The 22,990-nt window shown below is 38.2% G+C and overlaps 1 protein-coding gene across 1 annotated transcript in view; it reads right to left on the bottom strand.

The window, feature by feature from the left end:
* xpo4 (exportin 4) overlaps nt 1–19,229 on the bottom strand; it is a 65,978-nt gene extending 46,749 nt beyond the window's left edge. The window contains exons 1-6 of the mRNA XM_058617460.1: nt 19,102–19,229; nt 17,119–17,224; nt 16,257–16,398; nt 15,818–15,956; nt 11,321–11,437; nt 11,067–11,219 (exon numbers count right to left, since the gene is read on the bottom strand). Coding sequence (XP_058473443.1) covers nt 11,067–11,219; nt 11,321–11,437; nt 15,818–15,956; nt 16,257–16,398; nt 17,119–17,224; nt 19,102–19,191 — 747 coding nt within the window. The 5' untranslated portion in view covers nt 19,192–19,229. The remainder of the gene's footprint in view (nt 1–11,066; nt 11,220–11,320; nt 11,438–15,817; nt 15,957–16,256; nt 16,399–17,118; nt 17,225–19,101) is intronic.
* Between the last annotated feature and the right edge of the window lie 3,761 nt (nt 19,230–22,990).

Below are 22,990 nucleotides of genomic sequence, written 5' to 3'. Positions count from 1 at the left end.
ACTAATCTTTAAATCTAAAAGAACAAAATTATATATATATATAAAAAAAGCATCCCGTTTCCCTGACGTGAGACTCTTTTACGCGCACACACACACACTTTCTCCTGACACAGCCAGCACACTTCCTGCCATTTTCCAAGACGCCAAAACACACCCATAGCTTAGCTCATCAAGAAAAATCACACTAAAACTGCTCATTCATCACTCAACACACAAATTATGTCTTCATCAAAGCATCAAAACACTTAAAAAACACACTTAAGGGCTAAATTTGGGTCCCAAACACCCAGTCCCTGAAAAATATGCAATCTGACTTTAACATTTTTACCCAAAAGAGTGTTTTTTCCCACGAGAGTCATGTATTTTGATGAAAAATCTAATTTCAACCCTACTTCAAGTATATTTTATTTGTCTTTTAGCCCTTTAACAATCTATTTTTTTAGTTTACTGAAATATTGACAATGTTTTGTAGATTTTTTTCAACCAACTGCTCATTAACAAGTTTGGAGATTCATTTTTTGCTGCTGGAATCATTAATAAATGGATTTTTTTGAAGTATTGAAGGCATCATGTGGGTTATTTTGACTATTATCTGTAATTTTACACCTTTTTTATTTGGAAATTCTGGAATCCCTGGTTGAAAATAAAGTTTATGAGGAGTTTATAACTCGTTTTAGATGTTTTCAAACACCGCATGAGTTATTTTTGTCTCAGGACTTGAAACGGAGTACCGTTAACTATCAGAATGGTGTCATTTTGTGTCTCTACGCTTCATATCAGCATCCTAAAATGGGTTTAACCCCCTAGTTTGCTCGCAAATAAGTGAATAAATGAACATGAATTTCACATCGGCACATAAAAACACACACACAGCCGTATCGGTGGCCTGCAGCTCGGTGACAGCAGCAGCAGCAGGAGGAGGAACCTTCCAGAGGAATGTCCCATCAAAGCCAGAGCGCGGCAGAGGCCGACGAGGTCACGCATTCCTGCGACACCAGCCCACAGTCACTCCCCACGCACACACCCCACCACAACACACCGCAGCACACTGTTCGGCACAGAAGTTGGCACCTGTTTACGGGTCTGTGGGATCATGTGTGTGTGTGTGTGTGTGTACGGGCCTCGTTAAAAATAGCCGCGGTGGAGCAAAGGACCTCTGACTGAACCTCTCCAAAAAGACGGAATAAGCGACAGATTTCGGGGAAAAATGAGTAAGAGTGACAATATATAGACGGAAAGATTCTATCTATAAACTCAGAGTGAGTTTTTATTGTCGTTTATACAGCATGAACTCGACGGAATTCAAAAACCGTAAGTTTGGGTTTACGTAACATTAGGTAACACATTATTTTGCCTCCATTTTTTGTCTTTGTGAAACAGATAAAAACACAACATTATTCGTGTAAAAACAAAAAAAACACGGTTCTGTCGAGCAAAACTATCAGACCCGACTGAGGGAGCGTTTGTGTGTATACAGCAGCAGTGCAGGGGCGGGGCTTAACGACTGGGCTTTTTTGGAACAGCAGAATTCAAGTCAGAAACATTTCGAGGACACGTCTTTGTGTTTGCTGTCATCCCAGTTTACTAGCTTAATGTTGCTGTTGTCTGCTGTAGTTTAGTTTTTGACGACAATGATGTATTTAATATTTGGATTATAGATCATTTTTATGGCGTGGCATTGCAGTGCAGATTGGAAAGGCAGATTTTAATTATTTGTTATCAATAAACAGGGAAAAAAAAGAAAAATTTAACTAAAAATAAATGTGCTAAAACTATTTGCAGCAAACATTAGGGCTGCCAATCGCAATTATTTTTGACTCAAAAATAAGAGAGGGAATGGTAAATTTTGACATCGTTATTCTCATTTTCCTATGAAAATACACATTTAAAATTATTACTGTATGATATTTGTGCAGAAACAAAGGTGTTTTCTTCAGTCTGTAGAGTAAGATGTGTATAGAACGAGACAATTATTAATATAAAATGATATTTTGACACACTTTTGGGCTTTAACTAATATTAAATTAAAATTTGGAATGATTGTTCAGCCGTAGCAAACAGTAACTGTCCTGATGAATTCTTAAACTCGTCCTTGTCCATAGAAAATCACGTCAGTTGACCTCTAAGACATGTGTTTATATTTAAATGTTACGCACTACAGCTTTAATACAACAAAACTGAATAAACTCAAATGTGACGATGGGAGTGAAGCAGAATTAAAGAAATAACAAGTTCACATTCACTCGTTTACGAGCAAAGTCCTGCGACCTGCTGTGTCCCTGGGGGGAGGGACCACCGCGGTGACAGAGGTTACACAAATGATCCTGAAGATCATATGACCGGGACCAAACTCAGCAGAGGCCTCAGGAATGATAACTACACGGCCACTCGGACTACTTCACACAGCTGGACATGGACGTTAAACAAGTCCGACAGAGTGTGACTCACTTAACGTTTGTTTCACCAAAGGACAAATGATAAAGTAAACTATGAAGGATTTGTTTTAGATGAATCGTTTTATTTATTTATTTATTTGTCCTTCACTCAACCCAGTGAACCACGGAGACCAAAATGACTCACTTCTATGGAATGAATTAAACTATAGTGCAGAATTTAAAGGCCAGAAAATAGAATGAAAACATGTTTATGACGAGGTCACTTAAGAGATAATGCGAGACGTGTCCTTCACGCAGCTGAAAACAATGTATGTTCATTCATTCGTTCATACCAGAGTGAGATAAACATCAACTTGCAGAAAGACGACAACATATTTTAACTTTCAATTGTTGATTATTTTCTTGATTTTCAAGGAGAGAAAGGGGACAAAGTCCGAAATGTTACAAATATTTGCCATTTTTAAGTATCCGCAGGAGTCTATTATTTATTAATCTGCATATTATTACAAATTAAGCATTTTCTCCTCACAGAAACTTGATACATGTCACTAAAGTCATTCAAATTTAGTTTTAACTAAAAGTTTGTTTCAGTTTTCTCAAGTGCTTTATCATGTTTGTAATAATCATTGCATATATTGTTTTTGTTGAAAATGCTGTATATAATCTACAAAATGTACATTGGAGACAGACTGGTAACGTTGTTTCTTTCGCTAATCAAAATTATTAAATTTTCTCAACTACATCTCATCTACTAAAACTAAAACTTGATACCAGTTATTACTAGTTAATGAGGCAGATAACTACAATGCATTTATAGTATTTTTTAATGTATTAATCAATAATTAAACATTTTACATGAAATTTAAATTAAAACAGTCATGGTAGGACATTGTAATTAGTAGTAAAAGCACTTAATAGTATCAGAATGCTTCAAATAAGTCACTGGTACCGACAATTGGCAGATAATTGGTTGACAGCATCATGTCGAGGTGTTGCTACGACGACTACTTGACCAGTAATTACTTTTTATTCAGCACTTTTTCCCCCATGAAAAGAGAAAATTATGGCTCAATAAACTTTTAATGTAGCGTCTCAAAAACAACATACATGACATCTTTACCTCACTCTACTGCCGACGACTGTGAGTGTGAGTGAGAGACTTAATTAAAGATCATGCTTTCAAACTCAGAGGGGAAAAAAATGTTTTAAAAAAAACAAACAAGCCGCAGAGCTGTGAATTTACACACTCAACCACACGTTTTTCACTCTGTGTGTGTGTGTGTGCGTTAGCATGTGTGTGTGTGTGTGAAGTGCACATGCCTGCAGGATGAGTAATGGACGCAGAGTGACTTGGACATGTGGTTCTGCTGGGTTTTTAAAAGACATCACCTGCTACTATCACAACCCTTCCAACAGGCTCGAGAATAACTGACGTGACGCGACCATTTTCCACTGGAAAGATAAGACGACGCCGACATATATACACACACACACACACACACCCAGATGACCAAATACACAACCAATGTAAACCACTGACCGCGGGAGTTTAAATCAAAACACGAGTGAAGAGATTCACACAGTCACATAAACACGCACACAGTGTTGTGCCTTAATTAACACCAGCCACCAGTCAAATGCCATAAAAGTGCTGCTGTTAGACTCATCTCGTACCTACGTCACTCTGAGCTCAAACACTAACAGCGCTTCAAATTTAATTTCCTGCCCATTCCGAGACCAAAGCTGCGCTGCTTCAGTGCAGCGGCAGACGCTCGGGCGCAGGGAGGCGGTATTTTTAGCCTCGTCCATGAGAACCTCAGCCCAGGTAGAGAGAGCGTCCGCAAACACGACTCCACTCCACTTCAAAACAGAGTTGTGATGAGTTGTAATTATTCAGCAGGAGTTGCTGTAACAAAAATGTGCCCTTTATTCCCCCCCCACACACACACACACAGACACACTAACACACATTATGTTGTAAAATGCTGAAACTTGAATCAAGGCAATTCTTCATTTGGTTATAAAACACTCTCGAGTGTTGACAACATTCACCATGTCACAACCCGGGTTAGCACTGAACACGATAATAAAACTGTCTTGTAATTTCATAAGAATGACGACTTTAAACTTTGAATTACTTTTAATGCCAAGCTGGTCCAAAACCCGATTACTTCTGAGCATATATATAAAATGAAACAAAAATAACTATTAAAACATAAATGTGTTTCCTTTTTGAAACTTAAGATATCAAACAAACACCTTTATAACATCAAAACAAACTAAACTACAACATTTTGAATTAAACTTGTGTGTTTGCAGAAGTGATGAAATTTACGAGGTTTCATGAATGCATCTTGAAGCTGCTCCTCTAGTGTGGGGCCCTTATGGAGTGTAGAATATTTAAACATTACTGGCAGTAATGGATTATTTACGATGGATAATCAACCCTTTTGATTATAGATAATATGGTTGTTTGGAGTGTTTTGTTTTTTTTTAAGTTTTAAGCCTCTTGTGAATTTTTACCTGTTAAATACTTGTGAATATGTTCGGGGTTTCTTTGCTTCATATAACAAAAAATAATTAAAACTTTAATTATGTTGGTTAACGGATGAAACAAGACTTTTGAGAATGTCATGATTTTGAGTTTGAGAAACTTCTTTCGATATTTTGGGACATATTTTGGCTCCAACGATCATTGAACTATGATAATAATCACGAGTTACAGCCATAAATTCAAAAGATGTAGCAACAGTGTGGCTAAAACAAATAATATTGTTGTGTTTGCACATTTTATTTTCCATAAAACACATTAAATATTTGAAATAATTGATCATTTTCAGATTAATTGCACCCAGTTTTCCATTTCCTTTCATTTAGACGTTGACACTAATCTATATTAGTTTCTGTTCTTGTATGAGTTTTGTACATGTATAACCTTCACATTTTGCATTACCAACAAAAATCCCTTCGCAGATTAACCCAACACTGATGTCACCATGATCACTTTAAATAGCCAACAATCGGGTGGGTAATCTACATAATCTGAGAAATCTGAACATTGTGCAGGCCACCGAAAAACAACCTTCATGCTCAAGGATCGTGGATTAGCGAGCTTCTCCTGTTTCCTCTATTCATTACGGATGATCCTCTCGCCGAGGACGGACCCGCCGCTGCCGCCTCGCGGGAGAACCGCGGCTGAGCATCTGCCAGCCGCCACCGAGCGACGAGAGCGCCGCTATGCTAAGGCGTGTGGTGGGGTTTAAGTGACATATCCCACCTTAAGTCTTCGACTGCAGCCTCGCCATGTGAAATAACAGTCCAGGAATACCTCTTCAATGACCACCCCCCCCCCCCCATTCTTCCCCATTTATTTCTACTGTTTAGCCTCCATTTGTTTAGATGGCAGCTGTCCTTAATTTTCACTCCACCTAATCAAATCAGCACCACATTAATCACACAGCTGTGTTAAGCGGCCGCGTGCTTCTTCACAATGACAAACTGATATGTTTTGAGTAACTCAGACACGTTTGTTTTGCGTTTATTCAAGTGGAATAAAACACAGCTTAAAAGATGAAAAAGTAATACAGATTTTGATTTTTAAAAAAGAAAAAATTTTGCCAATCGCTGAGAGTGATGTTTCTAGAAAAAATCTACGGCAAAATTTTCCAGTTTTTAAGCTTCTTACTCAACGATCTCTTCACTTGGAGGATTTGTTCAGTAAACACAGCTGCGATACACAGATTATCCCTACAAATTAGTTTGTTTTCCTTATTTTCCATGTTGCAAGGACCTCAATGAACTCTAAACTCCACTGTAATCGAAATATAAAATAAAGATTTTCACGGAACGTTAGCAGTTGAAATGACACGGACGTGGAGGAATTTGAAGCTGAGGAGATAAAATGCATCAGCTGACTGTCCCTCAGCGTTTGGAGCCATCTGTATATACACTCGGCTCTCGTCTGTGTTTAGACAGCAGTAGCTGAAGATTCTCAGTACAGGTCAGGGCCAAGGCAAACATCCAGCATCGGTTTACACACTCCTAATCCTAACCTTAACCTGAGGGGGCAAAATGCCCATAAATTGACCCGTGAACAGCTAATGAGAATAGTAAGCCGGGCTGAGGCAAGTGTTTGGCCGACAGACGTCTCTCTGGCACAAGAATAACTCCTGCTGAGGCAGCGAGAGGGGAAACGGTCAATGGTACTGCTTTCATTACGACACAATAAAAACAAGAGAATAGAAGATATTTTTCTCTCTGTTTTGTTGCGTGTTGCACATTAGTTGCACATGTGAGAAGTTAAATGTGACAAATAAAACAAAACAGAAAGACATACTCCTCTCCTTGACACTCGGTGCGTTTACATTATGGTCGAACAATTAATCCAAGTTTTATCGAAATCGCAATACGGCGTACTGTCAAAATAAAACGCAAAAATCGTTCAGCCCTTGTTTACGTGCATGTTAAAAGTTCGAGTTTAGTCAGACTAAGACAATAATTTGTTTTTGACTCATTCACAGTCGATTCATAGTCTGATTACTCCTGCATGTATACGCTTAGTTGGACTGGAGTAACTCTATCTTTCTTCAGACAACACGGCAACCACAAGACCCACGCTCCATCTAATTTGTATCGCGATTAACACGTACAGCAGGTGTGAAACATACAGAACCACGATCAATCACAGCGGGTGGCTGTGAAGTCTGTGTTAGAAGTATATGGTCATTATTCAAAACAAGCTCCAAGATGCATTCAAGAAACCTCGTAAATTTCATCACCACATAATAAAGTCCTCTAAGTGCTTGCTTCTGCTGCCACCTTCTGGTAAGAGATGTACAGCCAATTAGATTGTCATTGGAGGAGAAATATTTGGTGTTTTTTTTTTTATAAAAGTGGAATAAAAAAATAAAATATTTGTTTTGTATCTTTTCAATACGATAAAATCAAGCGAATAATCGACTACCCATGTCCATCCCTACTGATTACTACATCGTTCTGATTCTTCTGATTTTTCAGCTTCTTAAATGAAATCATTAAAACTTGAGTCATTCTGGTTCGTGGATTAGAGAACATCCTCTACTTACCAATCAACTAATATCGATATTTGTAGCCATAATTGCAAATACGCAACGCCTCATATCTTCTGGATCTTGAAAAGGGATCGCAATTAAAAATGAACACGAAGAATAATCCTTCATTCCAAGTGTAATAAGTGTTCTTAAATCCAGAGTGAACACTGATCTGTTCATCCACAATAGAGAGCGGTGTTTTTTTAATGTAATTTAACACCATACGTGTCCGTTTTGTTGGTTTGTTATAATTTTACAAATCGTCTCTTATTTCTATCTCTTGTTTTATGACTTTTTTTTACAACCATCTCTTATCTTATTCTCAATGTGTGTTGTTTTTGACTTTCTGTACATCTCCTTTTATGATATCATGTTAGTGGACAATAGAGATCGCTTCTCTTCTACTCACGAGGTTGTAGGAAATGCCCGGTGTGAGTGAATGCTTGTAAATTGTGGCGTTTGAGAGACAAACATGTGAAAGTTCCATTCAAATGAAAGACAGAGATTAAAAAAAAAATAAAAATATAGCGTGCTCTAGTGAAAGAAGGGCAGGGAAGGCTGTGCCTCACTTTAATCTGAAACAACTCGAGTTTTACCGAGCTGATGCGCCATGAAATCCACACATTCCTCTCTTGTGAAGTGAACAACAGATGTATAAGTGCAGACTGCGGGAGACACCAAAGCCCTCGACAGACACAGATGACAACCAAACAACATAAAAGGCCGTAAATGCATTGTCCAGCGCAGGAACCAGAGGGTGAGAGGGTGATCTATCTGTCAGCTCCGACAGCCATTTACAGCACCTGACTGTTTCCAGGCTCGACCGCGACCCCCGAGCATCGCGTGTGGAGTGACACGGTGTCGTAGCGACGCCGCGGAGCGTGCCTCGGGGTCAGACGGCGGCGAGGACAGACGACACACATGAGGGAGGCTTTTTAAAAAAAGCGTCTTTGTGCTGGAGGAGGAGGGATAAGTGAGCGTGTGTGTGTGTGTGTTCATGCGGCTGAAAGGCAGCCGCTGTCAGCCACGCAATTAAGCCGAGGCCCCCTGATAGTCATACTGGCATACGCTCGCATTGCATCACGCGGGCGTGTTGTGACACTCGCCGACAGGCGGCCCGCACTCGCCCGCCGGCGGCCTCCCAGTGGTCTTCATCAATCTGTTCTCCTTTTCAACAGCGGCGCAGACACTTGCCGCACGCAGAATTTCAAGGAGAACGTCCACTTAATTCAAACATTTATCCGCTATTTCTATGGCCCCCCCGGTCCAACAAGTCCATTCACTTCACCATGTGTCACAACTCAGCAGCGAGAAACCGGAGAACTACGGCTCTATTTGCGTGGAAGCTCGTATTATTTATAATTTAAACAGGCTAGATTTGCCTCGCTGGCATTTAAATTGGCCTAATGATATTGACAGGAAATCTCCAGGTTGCAGACGGACACATTTTTTAAACTCTTTAAGATTCAAATGTAAACTCTAGTTAAAGAAAATGACGTTTTTTTTAAACACACACACACATTTAATTTTTTTTGACTGACAAACTTTTCAAAATTTTGAGCTGTTGATATATGTTTTGCTATTAATGATATTAAACCACTTTAATTGGTGTATTACGCATTCATTTGTGAGCTTTTATGCACCTCAAATTATTTATGCCCCTAGTAACCTTTAACGACGCATTAAGGAAATGTTTTTAAACATTTCTTGTTCAACATTCCTTTGTTTACAGAAAAATGTAAAAAATAATAATTGTTACATCATGACTTTTCAATGCTTGGATTTAAATGTTAAATAAAACATTTGATTTTATTTAGATTTTTCATTTGAAGATGGTTATTTTAGAAGTATTTTTATGGTCTTTTTTGTTAGTTAGCACATGTCCCAAACAACCTGAAGGCTAAATAAAACGGACTCATTGTTTCAATAATCGATGACTAGACGACTATCATTGTAGTCATTCAGTGTACTTTTTAGGTTTGCAAACACACCTAACACATAATGTGTGTTTAATTGGTTGTTTTAAATTAATGTAAGCTATTTGTTTTCTTCTTTAATTCAAAAAATAAAAAGGTAATATACATGTAGAGTATCTTTTCATGATGACTTCAAAGAAGCTCGGCACTGAAGCGGGATGAAAGTGCCGTCTAAAAATTGACCACAACAGCTCATATACAGTAGAAACACACACACACACACACACACACACAGTGCGAGTACATCTTTGCGACCGCATTGACTCGAGCGTGCCGGGCATACCAAGGGGAGCCTCAACAAGCCAAGGCGGGGGCGCTGTGCTGCTGGAATGATACGGGGATGGACGCACAGACACCTCTTTGAAAGTGATACATGGCCCTGGGTGGCAGCAAGCGCCACTCCAGATCCGCTCAGACAGGCAGAGAGAGGATGCCAGGCTGGGTGGGATTTAGGCCGTAATGAGCCTGGAGACACACATATGGACGTGTAACACAAACACACACACACACATATGCCGAGTGCCTGAGTTCGCTAAACAATGCGGGCCAACTGCAAAAGATAATACGCATGTGAGCACAAGAGATGAACTACAAAGCAAAAGTGACGAACAGACACACATTCCGACAGTATCACATATTTGTAGAGCTACACACACACACACACACACACACAAAATAACTCCTGTGTTCTCGCTCAAACAACTCTATTACAGTAAGTGCACAGACACAAAATGACAACCAGAAGAAGCTGGTGTTGGATTTTCTGACCCCCAAAATGGCCGACATCTCCTTTTTAGTGCGACACAACCTTCAGAAAATAACGTTTCGGTACATCAGTTCAAAACAGAACTTTACGCCATACGTCACTGGTTGTGTTACTGTTAGATAGTGAGCTAGTGACTAGTTAATGTTAACATATTTGTATAAAAATGCTATAAATAGTCGACTGTACCTGCTCTGCTGGCTTATTTTACTAGAGTTGTAACAAAGAATACTATTTAACAACTGTAGGGGGAGCCCAAGAGCAAATCCTACATTGTGTTACTTTAACTTTTAACTGTCGACTGCTATTGTTTCAAAGTGAGTCTATTCTATTTATTTTATTTTTCCCGCATTTGTCCAGACAAATATGACAAATCAAAGATTTTCCTGCCAACATGGCGGCGTAAACTCGGTTAGGTTTTCCAGAATCCAAATGTATTAAAGAATTGAGTCACATGACATTCAGAGTTCTATGCAGATTTCTTTTTTTTAAAGCACATCTTCAAAGAGCTCCGGGCGTCATGTGACTAAGTTAGGTTTCCATGGCCACGTTGGCAGGAAAAACAAACAGCCTGGTTACAGCCCTGAGAGACTGAAAATATCTGACCCTTACACTGCCCCCTGGTGCTTTCCACTGGTATTGAAACAGCTAGGGTGCACATTACTCCAGACCTCTGAACTGAAGAAGCCTTGTAGATAAAACATCTTCAACTTAACTCAAGTAAGTCCAGTTTGCCAACAGACGACTGAGAACCTTCAGCGACATGATCCTCTCATGAGTTAAGATAAAGAAATCCTGACCTTTATGATCCTGACTTTCCACAGCCAGCTACTCGGCCTCTGACGATCAAAGAAAGGATATGATTGGGCGGCAGGAAGTTCCAGCTCAGGACCAGGTTGGCCAGAGACAGGTAGCGCTGAAAGACTGACGACATCTGCGCGTTGAGGTTTTCCCTGCGGCTGAACTCCTGCAGAACCTCCATGGTCAACATGAAGATCTGACGCAGGCTCTCCTCCTGGATGAAGGAAAGGAAGAAGAATGAAGACGGGATGTGCGGAGGACGAGGAGGAGGAGAAGATGAGTAAAAAAAAAATAAAGGAGATGAGGAGAACATACCTGGAACAGACGCTTGCAGCTGCCGTGGAACTCCATGCTGAGGCCGATGCTGCTCGTCTTACTGGAGCTGGAGAACTCACTGAGCAGAGCCGTCAGGATGGAGCACGCCAGTGTTTGCTGGAGCAGAGAGAGAGAGACAGAGGTCAAAGGTCATACAAAGAAACATCAGAGGTCGAAAGAGCAAGAAACAGCTGAAAGTTACTCCATTAACCTCTTTCTTAATTTCTTCTGAATAATTAAATTTTTATTTTATGTTGAGGAGTATTCAATTATTTTCATTTACTTATCTTAAAATAATGTTATTCATTTTTAATTTAACTGATTTTAGTTCTTTTATTTCTTTCCTAATTTTTTTTGTTCTACGAGTGTGCTGATGCCACTATTCTTATGTATTTAGAATTTTGTCTGGTTTGTTTTATTGTTTTAATGTTTGAAATGATGCATTATCTCCATCTCCTATGGATTTATGTATAATTTCTGCACACCTGCTGTACAGGAAAACAGTTAAAAAGAGAAAAACCAAGTACTATTCTACAACTACACATTAGTGTTGGTCCAAATTGTAAGTTTTAAGAATAACAAATGTTCAATTTATTAAAAACTTCAGAAGCCGGATGTGCGGACGATTTATTCCAGCAGCAAATCCTCAGGTTTATGAAACTTAAGCCAGAGGATATTTGACATTTTTGCTTGATAAAATCTCTCCTTGACTTATTCATCATTTTTCTTTAAGTTTTTTTTTGATTACTTGATTTAAACTTCAAATCCAGCATTTTCACTCACAAACACAACTTACCAGTCAGTGAGGATTAAGTCGTGGATAATTGTCACTAAAGTTTGTTTTTGAATGGTGCGGTCCAAACTATTTTATCAAATTTTGCCAACATTTGATAAAAACAACAACTTGTTTTTTCAGTTTTTGTTGCCTTTGTTCGTAGTGGTACAGTCGGATTTATGTGAATATGTATGTAAAAAACTAGACTAATGGAAAACCAGAGTCAATTTCATTGATGTGAGCACATGCCCGGCCTATAAAGTTAGTTTCTGAGACTTTTTCTTTTATTTATTGCTGTTTAATGATTTATTTTTGTGACTTATCTCATACTTTTACAGACATTTAAACATTTTAACGATTTGTGTGGGGATCAATCAAGTCTATGAATCTGAATTAACATCATTCTTTTATGAGAAGGCATTTTTTTCCCCTTTTAAGCCACATACTTTTTATTCTTTTGTGTTTTAAATTGGTATTTTCATGCTTTGTTTCATGTGGTTTTAATGCTGTGTGTCTGCAATGCTTTTATTTTGTAAGGCACTTTGGTCACCTGTGGGTTGTTGTTGTTGTAAATGGCTAAAGAGATAAAGTACATTACATTATGTCGCATAAATGCATCTTATTTTGAAAGGAAATGTGTTTGAAACTACACTTCATGTAAAGACAAAGACTGTGCGTGCTGGTCAGGAGTCATGTTTTGCATTTCCTCCTGTGGTTTTGTTGTTTAAATCTCAAAGATATAAATCTTTCACTACTTCAGCCCTCCATGGCTCCCATGACCTTTTCTGGCATTGAGTTAACAAATGACATAGTGCCCCCTACTGGTTTTAAGAGGAGTTGTCCAGTGTTTGTTTTATAGTAAACTGAGATAGAAAAATAAAATAATTAATCATTAAAAACATTTGCAAAGAGCTTTGACAAAACGGCAAAAGCAGAAACAAGTGAAACACAGCAAAAAAATCAATGAAAGTCAATAAAAACATTTGGAAAAGCAATTCAAAAGAGGAAAGAAATGAATATTAAAGGGTAATTAATAAGTGCTAAACTAATTGTTGGTCATTTTTGAACAATTATAACAAGTTTTCAGAATTTTCAGCTTCTTAAATGTGAATATTTTGTAGTTTCTTTTGCTCCACATCACAAAATAATTATTAAAACTGATGTAATCATATGGTTTGTGGACAAACATTTGACATTTGAGATCGTCATCATTTTGGAGGTTAAGTTATTGAGAAAATAACCAACAGATTCATCGACTATGATGATAAAACAATGTTGCACAAAAGTAAGAGCAAATAAAGGAATATAAATAATAGAAAAAGCAATAAAATACAGGATGAAAATGTTATTGAACAAACTGATATAGAATAAAAATTGAATAACTTTTCAGCTCCCTAAATGTTAATATTTTCGGGGGGGTTTTGCTCCATATACCAAAAGAAATCATTAAAACTGATCTTTTTTGAGAACAAGGTTTGGAAAACACTGATCAACATTTTAGGCATGAAACAAGTACATTTATTGTGAAAATAAGCAACAGATGTCACACAAGAGCAAGTTAAAGAATATTAATTAATCATTAAAAGTAGAAAAAGCAATAAAATACAGGATTTAAAGGAATCTTCCCAAAGTATAAGGATTTAAGAAGCGATTGAATAGATCTCAGGCGGTCTCTTTCACAGCACATTCTAAATATTCTCAATCTCAAGCCTCAATTTTCCTGATTCGTTCTGCTCATTTTGTTTTCCCATGAAGTCAAACAACAAAAAAAAAACACCGCAAAATAAAACGTCGTCACGAAAATGCGCTTTGACACAATTTATCCACAGACCTGATTTGAGCGTCTGAGCAAAGAAAACAGGCAAGAGAACGTTATACTTTACTGCGACCACAGAAAAACGCCTGGGGCTTTTCTCCCCGCGCGGCCCTTTGTGACGTTTCTTTATTTCCAGACTTGAGCGCTCTTTAATCTGAGCCAGTTCCCACACACACATACACACATACACACAGAGAGAGAGAGAGAAAAAAACTAAACAATCTGTAACCAAACCACAAATGTGGTCCATCAAAGACGAGTCAAACTGAAACACTACATTTAATGCTTTTAATCCAGAAACAAAAACTTCACAGGCTCTGACATTCGTCACACAGCGAATTCTGGAACATTCAAACTGCTCAGAAAACAGATAAATATGTGAAACTAAAAACTCAGTGACAGTTCTCTGCTTCAGTCTGGATCTAAACTTCAACACGTGGTGTTTTCTGAGAGACAATCACAGACAGTGTAATCATTGCATAAGGATAATTTATGGGTACGAGTTAAAGAGGCAGAGGTTGCAGCCAGGATTATGTAACATCCAGAAGTTTGTGCAAACGTTGTTGAGACGTTGCTTTGAGTAAACAAAGAAGAAAAATGTGCATTTATTTCTCTATTTTGTTACATTTCCAGCCTATGAGAGACGTTTTAAAAAGCTGCATTACAGTCATAGAACGCTACAACTAACCATTACTTTCATAAATGATTAATCTGTCGATTATTTTCACAAAGAATTTCACATTTAAGAAGCTGAAAAATAAAAAAAAGTACTAGTTTTAATTAGGGCTGCAACGAACAATGATTTTCCTAATTGATTAATTTGTCGATTATTGGTATCATTTGGTCCATAAAATGTCAGAAAACAACTAAGAATGTTAATTGGTGCCTTCAGAACCTCAAAATGACGTCTTGTTTTGTCCTCAAAACAAAATTAAATCACTGTTAATGATTTATTTACATGGAGCAAAGAAACCAGAAAATATGCAGATTTAAGAAGATGAAAAATCAGAAAACTTGTTTAAATTCTTCAAAAAAAACAACTCAAACCAAACAGTCTTATTATTTTCATGATTAATCAGTAATTGTTTTGTCCAGAAAATGTTGAAAAAATGTTAATTGGTGCTTTCAGAACCTCAAAATGATGTCTTGCTTTGTCCACAAAACAAAATGATTTGTTTTTTTACTGATTTGTTTGTTATATGGAGCAAAGAACCCAGAAAATATTCACAATATGATACAATGCAATATGATACTCACATTTAAGAAGCTGAAAGTACTAGTTTTAACTATTTAAAAGAAACTTTGGCTCTGCATCATTAACATTTTGGGTGGCACCTAAATTAAACTGTAAAACAAATCCACCTGCACGGGTAAATAAAGAGACTTGACTTGGATGCTCCGTTTCCAACATGGTACAGTTTGGTATGGTTTGGAATAGTAAAGCCCTAGGTCAGGCTTGTGTTTCGCCTGAGAACAGTACCTTGGGGGGCGGGGCGTGGGCTGTGCCTGATAACCACGTAGCGTGACGTAGTAGCGTGTGCAAAGACAACGAACAACAACATCAAACACAACACAACAGACAACAAGGGAGGGAAAAACCAGCTGCTGAGTCTGTGGCTGTTTGTCCCAACAAGACGTCAAGCTGTGTATGAGAATAAACAGCGGGCATCGTAGAAAGACTAATCACAAGGGAGTGACGCTCTTCAATCAGCTGACTGTCATGGGCGAAGCCTGGCTGTACCAACCATTCTACTCTGGTATCCCCCAAGGGAAGGGTGTGAAAGAATGGAAATGCCAAAAATATATATGTACCCTACTGGACCAAACTGAAATGTTCCACTCAATGGAAACACGGCTAAACTTCCACATATCCCCAAAAGAAACAACGTGTCTCTGTCTCTCTTACCACTGTCGGGTTCCCGCTGCTGATGAGCTGTCCGACCTCGTGAAAGATGCTTTTGCAGTTAGTGGATTTCTCCAGATATCCTCTCTTCACGATGACCGCCGTGGCGAGGAGGATCTGCTCACGGACATACTTCTGCAGACTGAAGCAAACGAGAAGGACAGAGAGACGATCCTTTGATTGACTGATGTCATAGTAGTAGAGTCAAGGTTAAAGAATGTTAAAGATGGAGCTGCCAGGCAGGAGGAAGAGAGGAAGACCACAGAGAAGATTCATGGACGTCGTGAAGGAGGAGGACATGAGGAAAGTTGGTGTAACAGAAGAGGACACAAGGGACTACATAACAAAAACATGTTCCTGCAGGTCTTACCAGTCACCACTGGAGGTCAATAAAGGACCCACAGGCACATGCTGCACCATACTGTCTCTGTCTGTTTCTTACTTGGGTCTCTGTAAGACGTAGGTGAGGAGGAACGTCCGCAGTGACTCGATGTTGCTCCTCTCCAGAAGGACCCACTCCCTCACGGCGGCCTCCATGACGGCGGTGGCTGCCTGGAACAGCACATAGTCCACCTTACTGGTCTCTGGGAGGAGAGACGAGGGGACATTTAGGACAATAAAGACGTGAACGTGGACAGATGGGACAATAGTGTAGTTTTTTTATCTTAAATTTTATGACTAGTATGTTTCAATTTGCTGATATTTAAAACAAAACAGAAAAATAAATCAATTATCGGCCATCGGCTGCCCTGAGTTCTAGAAATCAACATTCAGCCACAGAAAAACTCATACCTGTCCTCCTAGACCCACTTTCAATAAAAGTAAAACGGTCAAACACACAAGTGATCACATGAGATGACGTCTGTGTGAGGGTCAAAGACATTAAATAAGTGTTAAAACCAAACATCACAGCACAAGCTTTGTGATCAGAGCACCTGTACGTGTCTGTTATATAAACCAGGCATGTAAACAAATTAAGTACGCTGATAATCTAGATTAATCAGTTTGAGAGTAGATCTCTTTTTTTAAGATATTGAAATAAGTTTTCAGATTTTTTAGCTTCTTAAATGTGAATATTTTCTGGTTGAAAATGTTGAAAAAATGCTGATCAGTGTTTTCCCAAACCTTGAAATGATAATGTGTTTAAATGTCTTGTTTTACCCCCAAAAAAAAACAAATTACTCCATTTTAATGATTTATTTTGTTATATGAAGTAAAGAAACCAGAAAATATTCACATTCAAAACTGTGAATTTGTCAGTTAATCTTATAGTAGCACAGATTAAGGATTAGGTGAACACTTACCTAGGATGTGCTTGCAGATGGCAAAAGGAGATTTGGACTTCCTGAAGGAGAGGAATACATGTTCAGCATGTTGTCTCTGTTCTGTGCTGACCATGGAGGGCGGTGCCTGTAAACATCACATCATACATGTTATTAGAGACTCGAGCTCATGGACGATAAACAGTAAATCATTCAGAGCGCCAGGAAACCAGAACAATAAAGAACTGTTAAACAATAATCCAGAACAATAAAGAACTGTGCCACACCATGAGTGTTTGGTTCAACACTATGTAATCACAGGGTATCTCACAATACGATACGAGATACATGGTCCACCATACCAATAAAATCATGATAAGACAATTCTGTGATAATCAATACATTGCAAGACAATCATATAGCGATACATCACGATATTGAAGAAAACAAAATGTCTCATATCAGTTATCAACCTATATATCGGCAAAAAGTCCAATATCTTGCATCCCTAGTAACGGCTGTGTTATAAGTATGTAAGTTAAAGTAATATAGCAAGATATCATCTAAAATCACAGGTGATTATTGTATTTTAAAGTATGAAATCTAAATAAATATCAGTTCAAATATCATACCAACTAAAATGAAATAAGTCATTGAATGTTGAGTATGTAAAACATGACACATACATTTCATAAGGTCAGAGAAACATACTTTGTCCAGGTTTATATTGCAATATAAACCTGGGATATTAATAATATGCCATATCATCCGGACCTGAACTAGCTATTATAGAGCTACAGTCGCTAAGCACACACACATTAACACAGGGACTCATCACATGCACATGGTTGTAGCAAGGAAAAATGTATATACAGTATATATACTGTATATACATATACAGTACATATATATACACATATACATATATATACATATACATATATATATATATATATATCGGTATCATATCAGTTACCGGCCTAAGCACTCCCGATATATCGTCAAAAAGTACAATATCGTGCATCCTGAGTAACGGCTGTATTTTAAGTGGGAATCTTAAAGTAATATAGCAAGATATCATCTAAAAACACAGGTAATAATTGTATTATAAGTATAAAATCCAGAGAAATCATCAAAAAAAGGAAAAAAATCACATGGTAACAGCAACACCTGTATTTTAAAAGTACGAGAGACTAAAACAAATGAATCCACTGTATTTTGAGTACTACGGTCGATGTTTTATTTCAAAGTAGAGTAGAACCTCAACAATGTACTGACACTGTCCTGAGAGAGAACACAAAGCTTTAAAGACATTTAGGGTCACACTGTGTCCATGTTTATATCGCAAAATATCGCGATATATCGTGGCTCAGCCTAAAAACACCGAGGTATTAATAATATGCCATATCATCCAGCATTAAACTAGCTATTATAGAGCTACAGTGGCTAAGCTAAGTACACACACACACGCATTAACACAGGGACTCATGACATGCACATGGTTAGCCACTTGCTGCTGCTGCTGCTGGTGGAGGGTGAGAGGGTGAAGAGGGTGAGAGGGTGAAGGGAGATGACGGTTGAGAGGAGCGGGTGAAGCGTAAGCTGTTGACTGAGATTCTCCATCAGTGTTTGAGGAGCACACAAACTTGCCGTAACGGTCGCGACTGAAAACAGCGAAGTTTCTGGAAAAGAAGCGGAGCCGCATTGTGAACAAGACCCGCAAACATGGAGGGTGTTTCACGGTAAATTGTGTTCAGAGGGAGAAGAAGGGAAAAAAAAAAGAAAAAGAGGGAAATGTTGTAGTGAAAAGCGGGATTCTGGTTTTTTTTCTTCACAGTTTTGCGCCACGCACTGTTTCCTCCGGTAAAAAGAAGTGAGAACACATTTAACAACAAAACCCGCACAGGCAGAAACAAACAGCGGCGGCTCCTCGCGGCGTTCGTGCCCGCGTGAGTCAACCGGAGACGCGGGGAGGATTCGTGAGCGAGCCGCGGCGAGGCTTTAGAGTCACGGAGAGTTTCTCACCATTAAAACTTTGGCAGCGCTTTCCAGCTGTGTGATCACTTCTGGTGCACCGACCGCCGCCATCATCGTCCCTCTCCAATGACGCGCCATGCGCTCTGCATTGTGGGATACAGCGCTACCACACCGGCGGTAGGCGGCGGGGGGGGGGGTGTGGGGTGAGGAGGGGTTGAACCATCATCATCACCGCGGGAGGGGGGGGGGGGGGGGAGTGAGTCCTGATACTCACTGTATCAAAAACTTTTCAAATTTTTACTCACGTGAGATTTATCACGTGTCAGTTAAAGGCACAGTGCTTAAAAAATTCACGCGTAATGGTGAAGTCGAATGTTCCTCATCTCACGCTTGCCTTCCAAGTTTGTTGTAGAACAGAGGTCTCAAACCTGCGGCCTGCGGACCACATGTGGCCCACTACTTAAGTAGTGCTTTTTTAATATTACGCCTTAATTCTCGTATCATTTCCTCATAATATCATGACTTTTAATATATATCGACTTTATTCATGTAACATTACAACTTTGTTCCTCGTAATATGACTTATTTGATATTTCGATTGAATTCTTGTAAAATTGCATTAAACTCGTAATATTAAGACTTTTTCCTCGTGATTTTATGACTTTTAATATTATGACATTCTTGTTAAATTACATTATTCTCATAATATTATGACTTTTTAACACATTACGACTTTTTTCCTCATGACAACTTCAACTTTATTCTTGTAAATTATGACTTTTTTAATAATGAAATCCATCCATCCACTCAAAATATTCCGTTATACCATAAAATATTCATATTTCCGAAGCTGACGATACAGAACTTGTTTTACTTCATCATTAAAACCCATTAAAAAGGCTGATCTCTTATGAAAAAGTGTAAAATAATCAATGAATAACCAACTTTTCAATCAATTGTTGCAGCCATATTGGATAACAATCTAGTGAAATGTAGAATTACAATATAATTATCCATGATTTACAACCTATATTTACTTATGAGGCAAATGTTTGACATTACAGGTCAAAAACAAGAATTACACATGTAATAAAATAAGTTTGTTTGTACTGAAATAAAAGCACCAGAGTCCAGGTTGGTTAATTTAATTTATACATACATTTTACACACAAAAGGACTGTGAAAGCATTTTTACAAATTCTCAATTCATACATAAATGTAAAAAAACAAACAAAGCTGTCCTCATCTATAATACTGTGTAGACATGGATGTTTGAACATTAGCACAAGAGGAGGAGGAGGAGGAGGAGGAGGAAAAAGATACAAAAAAATATGTATATCTGTATAAATATAAATTCAAGAGTAACACAAGAGAATTGTATCATACGTTAAGAAGAAGCTCCTTAGAGTAAGAATACAAGACGGGAGAGGTGATACGCGAGTTAAGATATCATCAAATCAAAGTCCGCTGAAGATTGTCAGTCATCACTCTCTATAAAAACTTTGAAAACAAACAAAAAGAAAAATAAACTTCACACAAACACACACCCACACACACTCCAACAGAACGTCACAACTCTCAGTAAATAAAGCTGATTTTCACGCAGAAGTCAGTCCAGGTCGACGTGGATTTGTAACCCAGTCAACAGAAATGGTTTTGTCTGGACCGATTTAAAAAAAAAAAAAAAAAAAACTTGATGGGGGATGAAAGAGCAATGCCTGTCTGCGGTCAGTGGTGGCACCATCTACCCTCTTCTATATGTAACTGCACTCACCTATAACTCGATTGGGATTTTATTTCTTGCCCGATATTCAAATCAAGACTGATTTTCAGACCAATAACGACAACGCCTACCAGCGTAGAATGGTACAGTCCACTTTCCCTCCACAACAAATAAAGCTACTTGCTAAAATTCACCAACTGGAACCTGATTTTTGCCAATATTGGACCGATACTGATACCAATATCATAGTATTGTATCATTCCACCCCCATTTTTGTCGAGCCCAATTTCCCTCTACTGCATCTACTTGTACTTGCCGTAATTCACCAACTATCACTTATGTTTGGATTGAAAATTTTGTGCAATATTGAATCCAATGATTTCTGCCAGTATCAGATTGACGCCGATACCAAATATCATATCGGCTCATCCCTAAATTGGTCATCTTATCCACTTCTACTGTATCAAATTGTACTTGCTGTAATTCACCAACTATAACTTATTCCGGATTTTACTTTTTCCCTCCGATATCAAATCTGGTTATTGTTTGCCAGTATCGTATTGATACCAAGTACGGTATCGGTTTGTCCCCAATTTGTCTTCTTACCCACTTCTTTACCTCAGCTATATCTAACTGTACTTGCTGTAATTCACCAACTACACATTTTACCCATTATATGATATTCGATCCAGTGATTTTTTTTTGCCAATATCGGACTGATATCAATAGCTCGTATCATATCGGCTCATCCCTAAATTGGTCCTCATATACACTTTACCTCTAGTGTATTGAATTCTACTTAATGTAATTCACCAACTACAATGCAGATTGTTTCAGATTTTCCTTTCATTCCCCGGACAATATCCAATCCAGTGATTTTTGCCAATATTGGATCAATATTGGCAAAAATACCGATACAGATATAAAATATGGTATCAGCTCATCTCTAATGTGTCCTGCTCCTTTTCCCTTTACTGTATTTGATTCTACTTGTTGCAACTATAACTTTTTCCTTTTTTGCAATATCTGATCCAGTGATTTTTGCCAATATCAGACCGATATCGAGATTTCCCTCAATTGATTTACAGAGCGCTCGGTCATTTCCCCCACATCGAGGGATAAAAGGTAACAGTCACAGAGAGATGATATTTTCACTTTACGACAAAAGGCACATTTACAAGAAAAAAAGAGCAAACTTTCAATACATTGTCAAGCAAAAATAAAAAAAAAAAGGTTCGGTAACAAATATTCTCCACACATTTTTTCATCATTCTGCCAGTTTTTACACGACAAAATCACAATACTGATGGAACAGCCCGGTGTTAAGAGTTCAAAGGGCGCGGTCACATTTTCACTGATTGTCATGAAGCGCGACAAACGCCGCAGCGGCCGCACACGGGGCAACAACGCCGGCGGTCATTCTGGATAAATAAGAAAAAAGAAAATGTACCAACGCCAAGGTGTTATCGAAGGTCAGCTGTTGAGGAAAAAGCAACTTGTTCTTATTTTTATGTAATTCTTTTTTAACCGTATCATTTCCTGAAGCCAACAAACCGCCTTTATTTATTTGCAAGTTCTTCTCCGTCTCCTGAGTTCAGGACCAGCCCGGACGCAGGAGGTGAAGCGACGAGCAAACAAACAAAAAGGTTCTTGCTAAAAACACTGATCACCACAAACAACAACAACAACAACAACACGCACTCGCCATTCAATTTAGAAAAAGGCACGCAACTCGTCGTCTTTCAAAAAAACAAAACACACACACACACACACACACACACGTGGCAGTTAGGCCGACGACAAGAAAAGAACAGAATACACACGATGTAACAATTATAATAATGTAAATAATAATATTAACCACATTAATAAGCAGCATGATGTAACTGAAAAATAATAATATATAATTATATATATATATAAACCATTATATTTGTACATTTCAGTACTAAAAGCTCAAAAAAAACAAACAAACAAGATATTAAGTGTTTTAGAAAACTATATATAACGTATTTTATTTTTCTGTATTGCACATAGTCAAACGATCACATGTTTGGCTGTTGTAAGGAAAAAAATATTGCTTTTGTGTGTGTGTTTTTTTCATGGCGGCCTCCACATGACTGAGGCGACTGGTTAGGTTTAAAATCTTTGCAAAAAATAAAAAAGTAAAGTAAAAAAAAGAAAAAAATGTCTGTAAAATTGTGCATTTTGGTG

The sequence above is a fragment of the Solea solea genome, chromosome 2 (assembly GCF_958295425.1).
Source record: "Solea solea chromosome 2, fSolSol10.1, whole genome shotgun sequence".
Classification (NCBI taxonomy): Eukaryota; Metazoa; Chordata; class Actinopteri; order Pleuronectiformes; family Soleidae; genus Solea; species Solea solea.
Note: the sequence above shows the minus strand (reverse complement) of the source record. Positions and strands in the feature narration are given on the sequence as shown.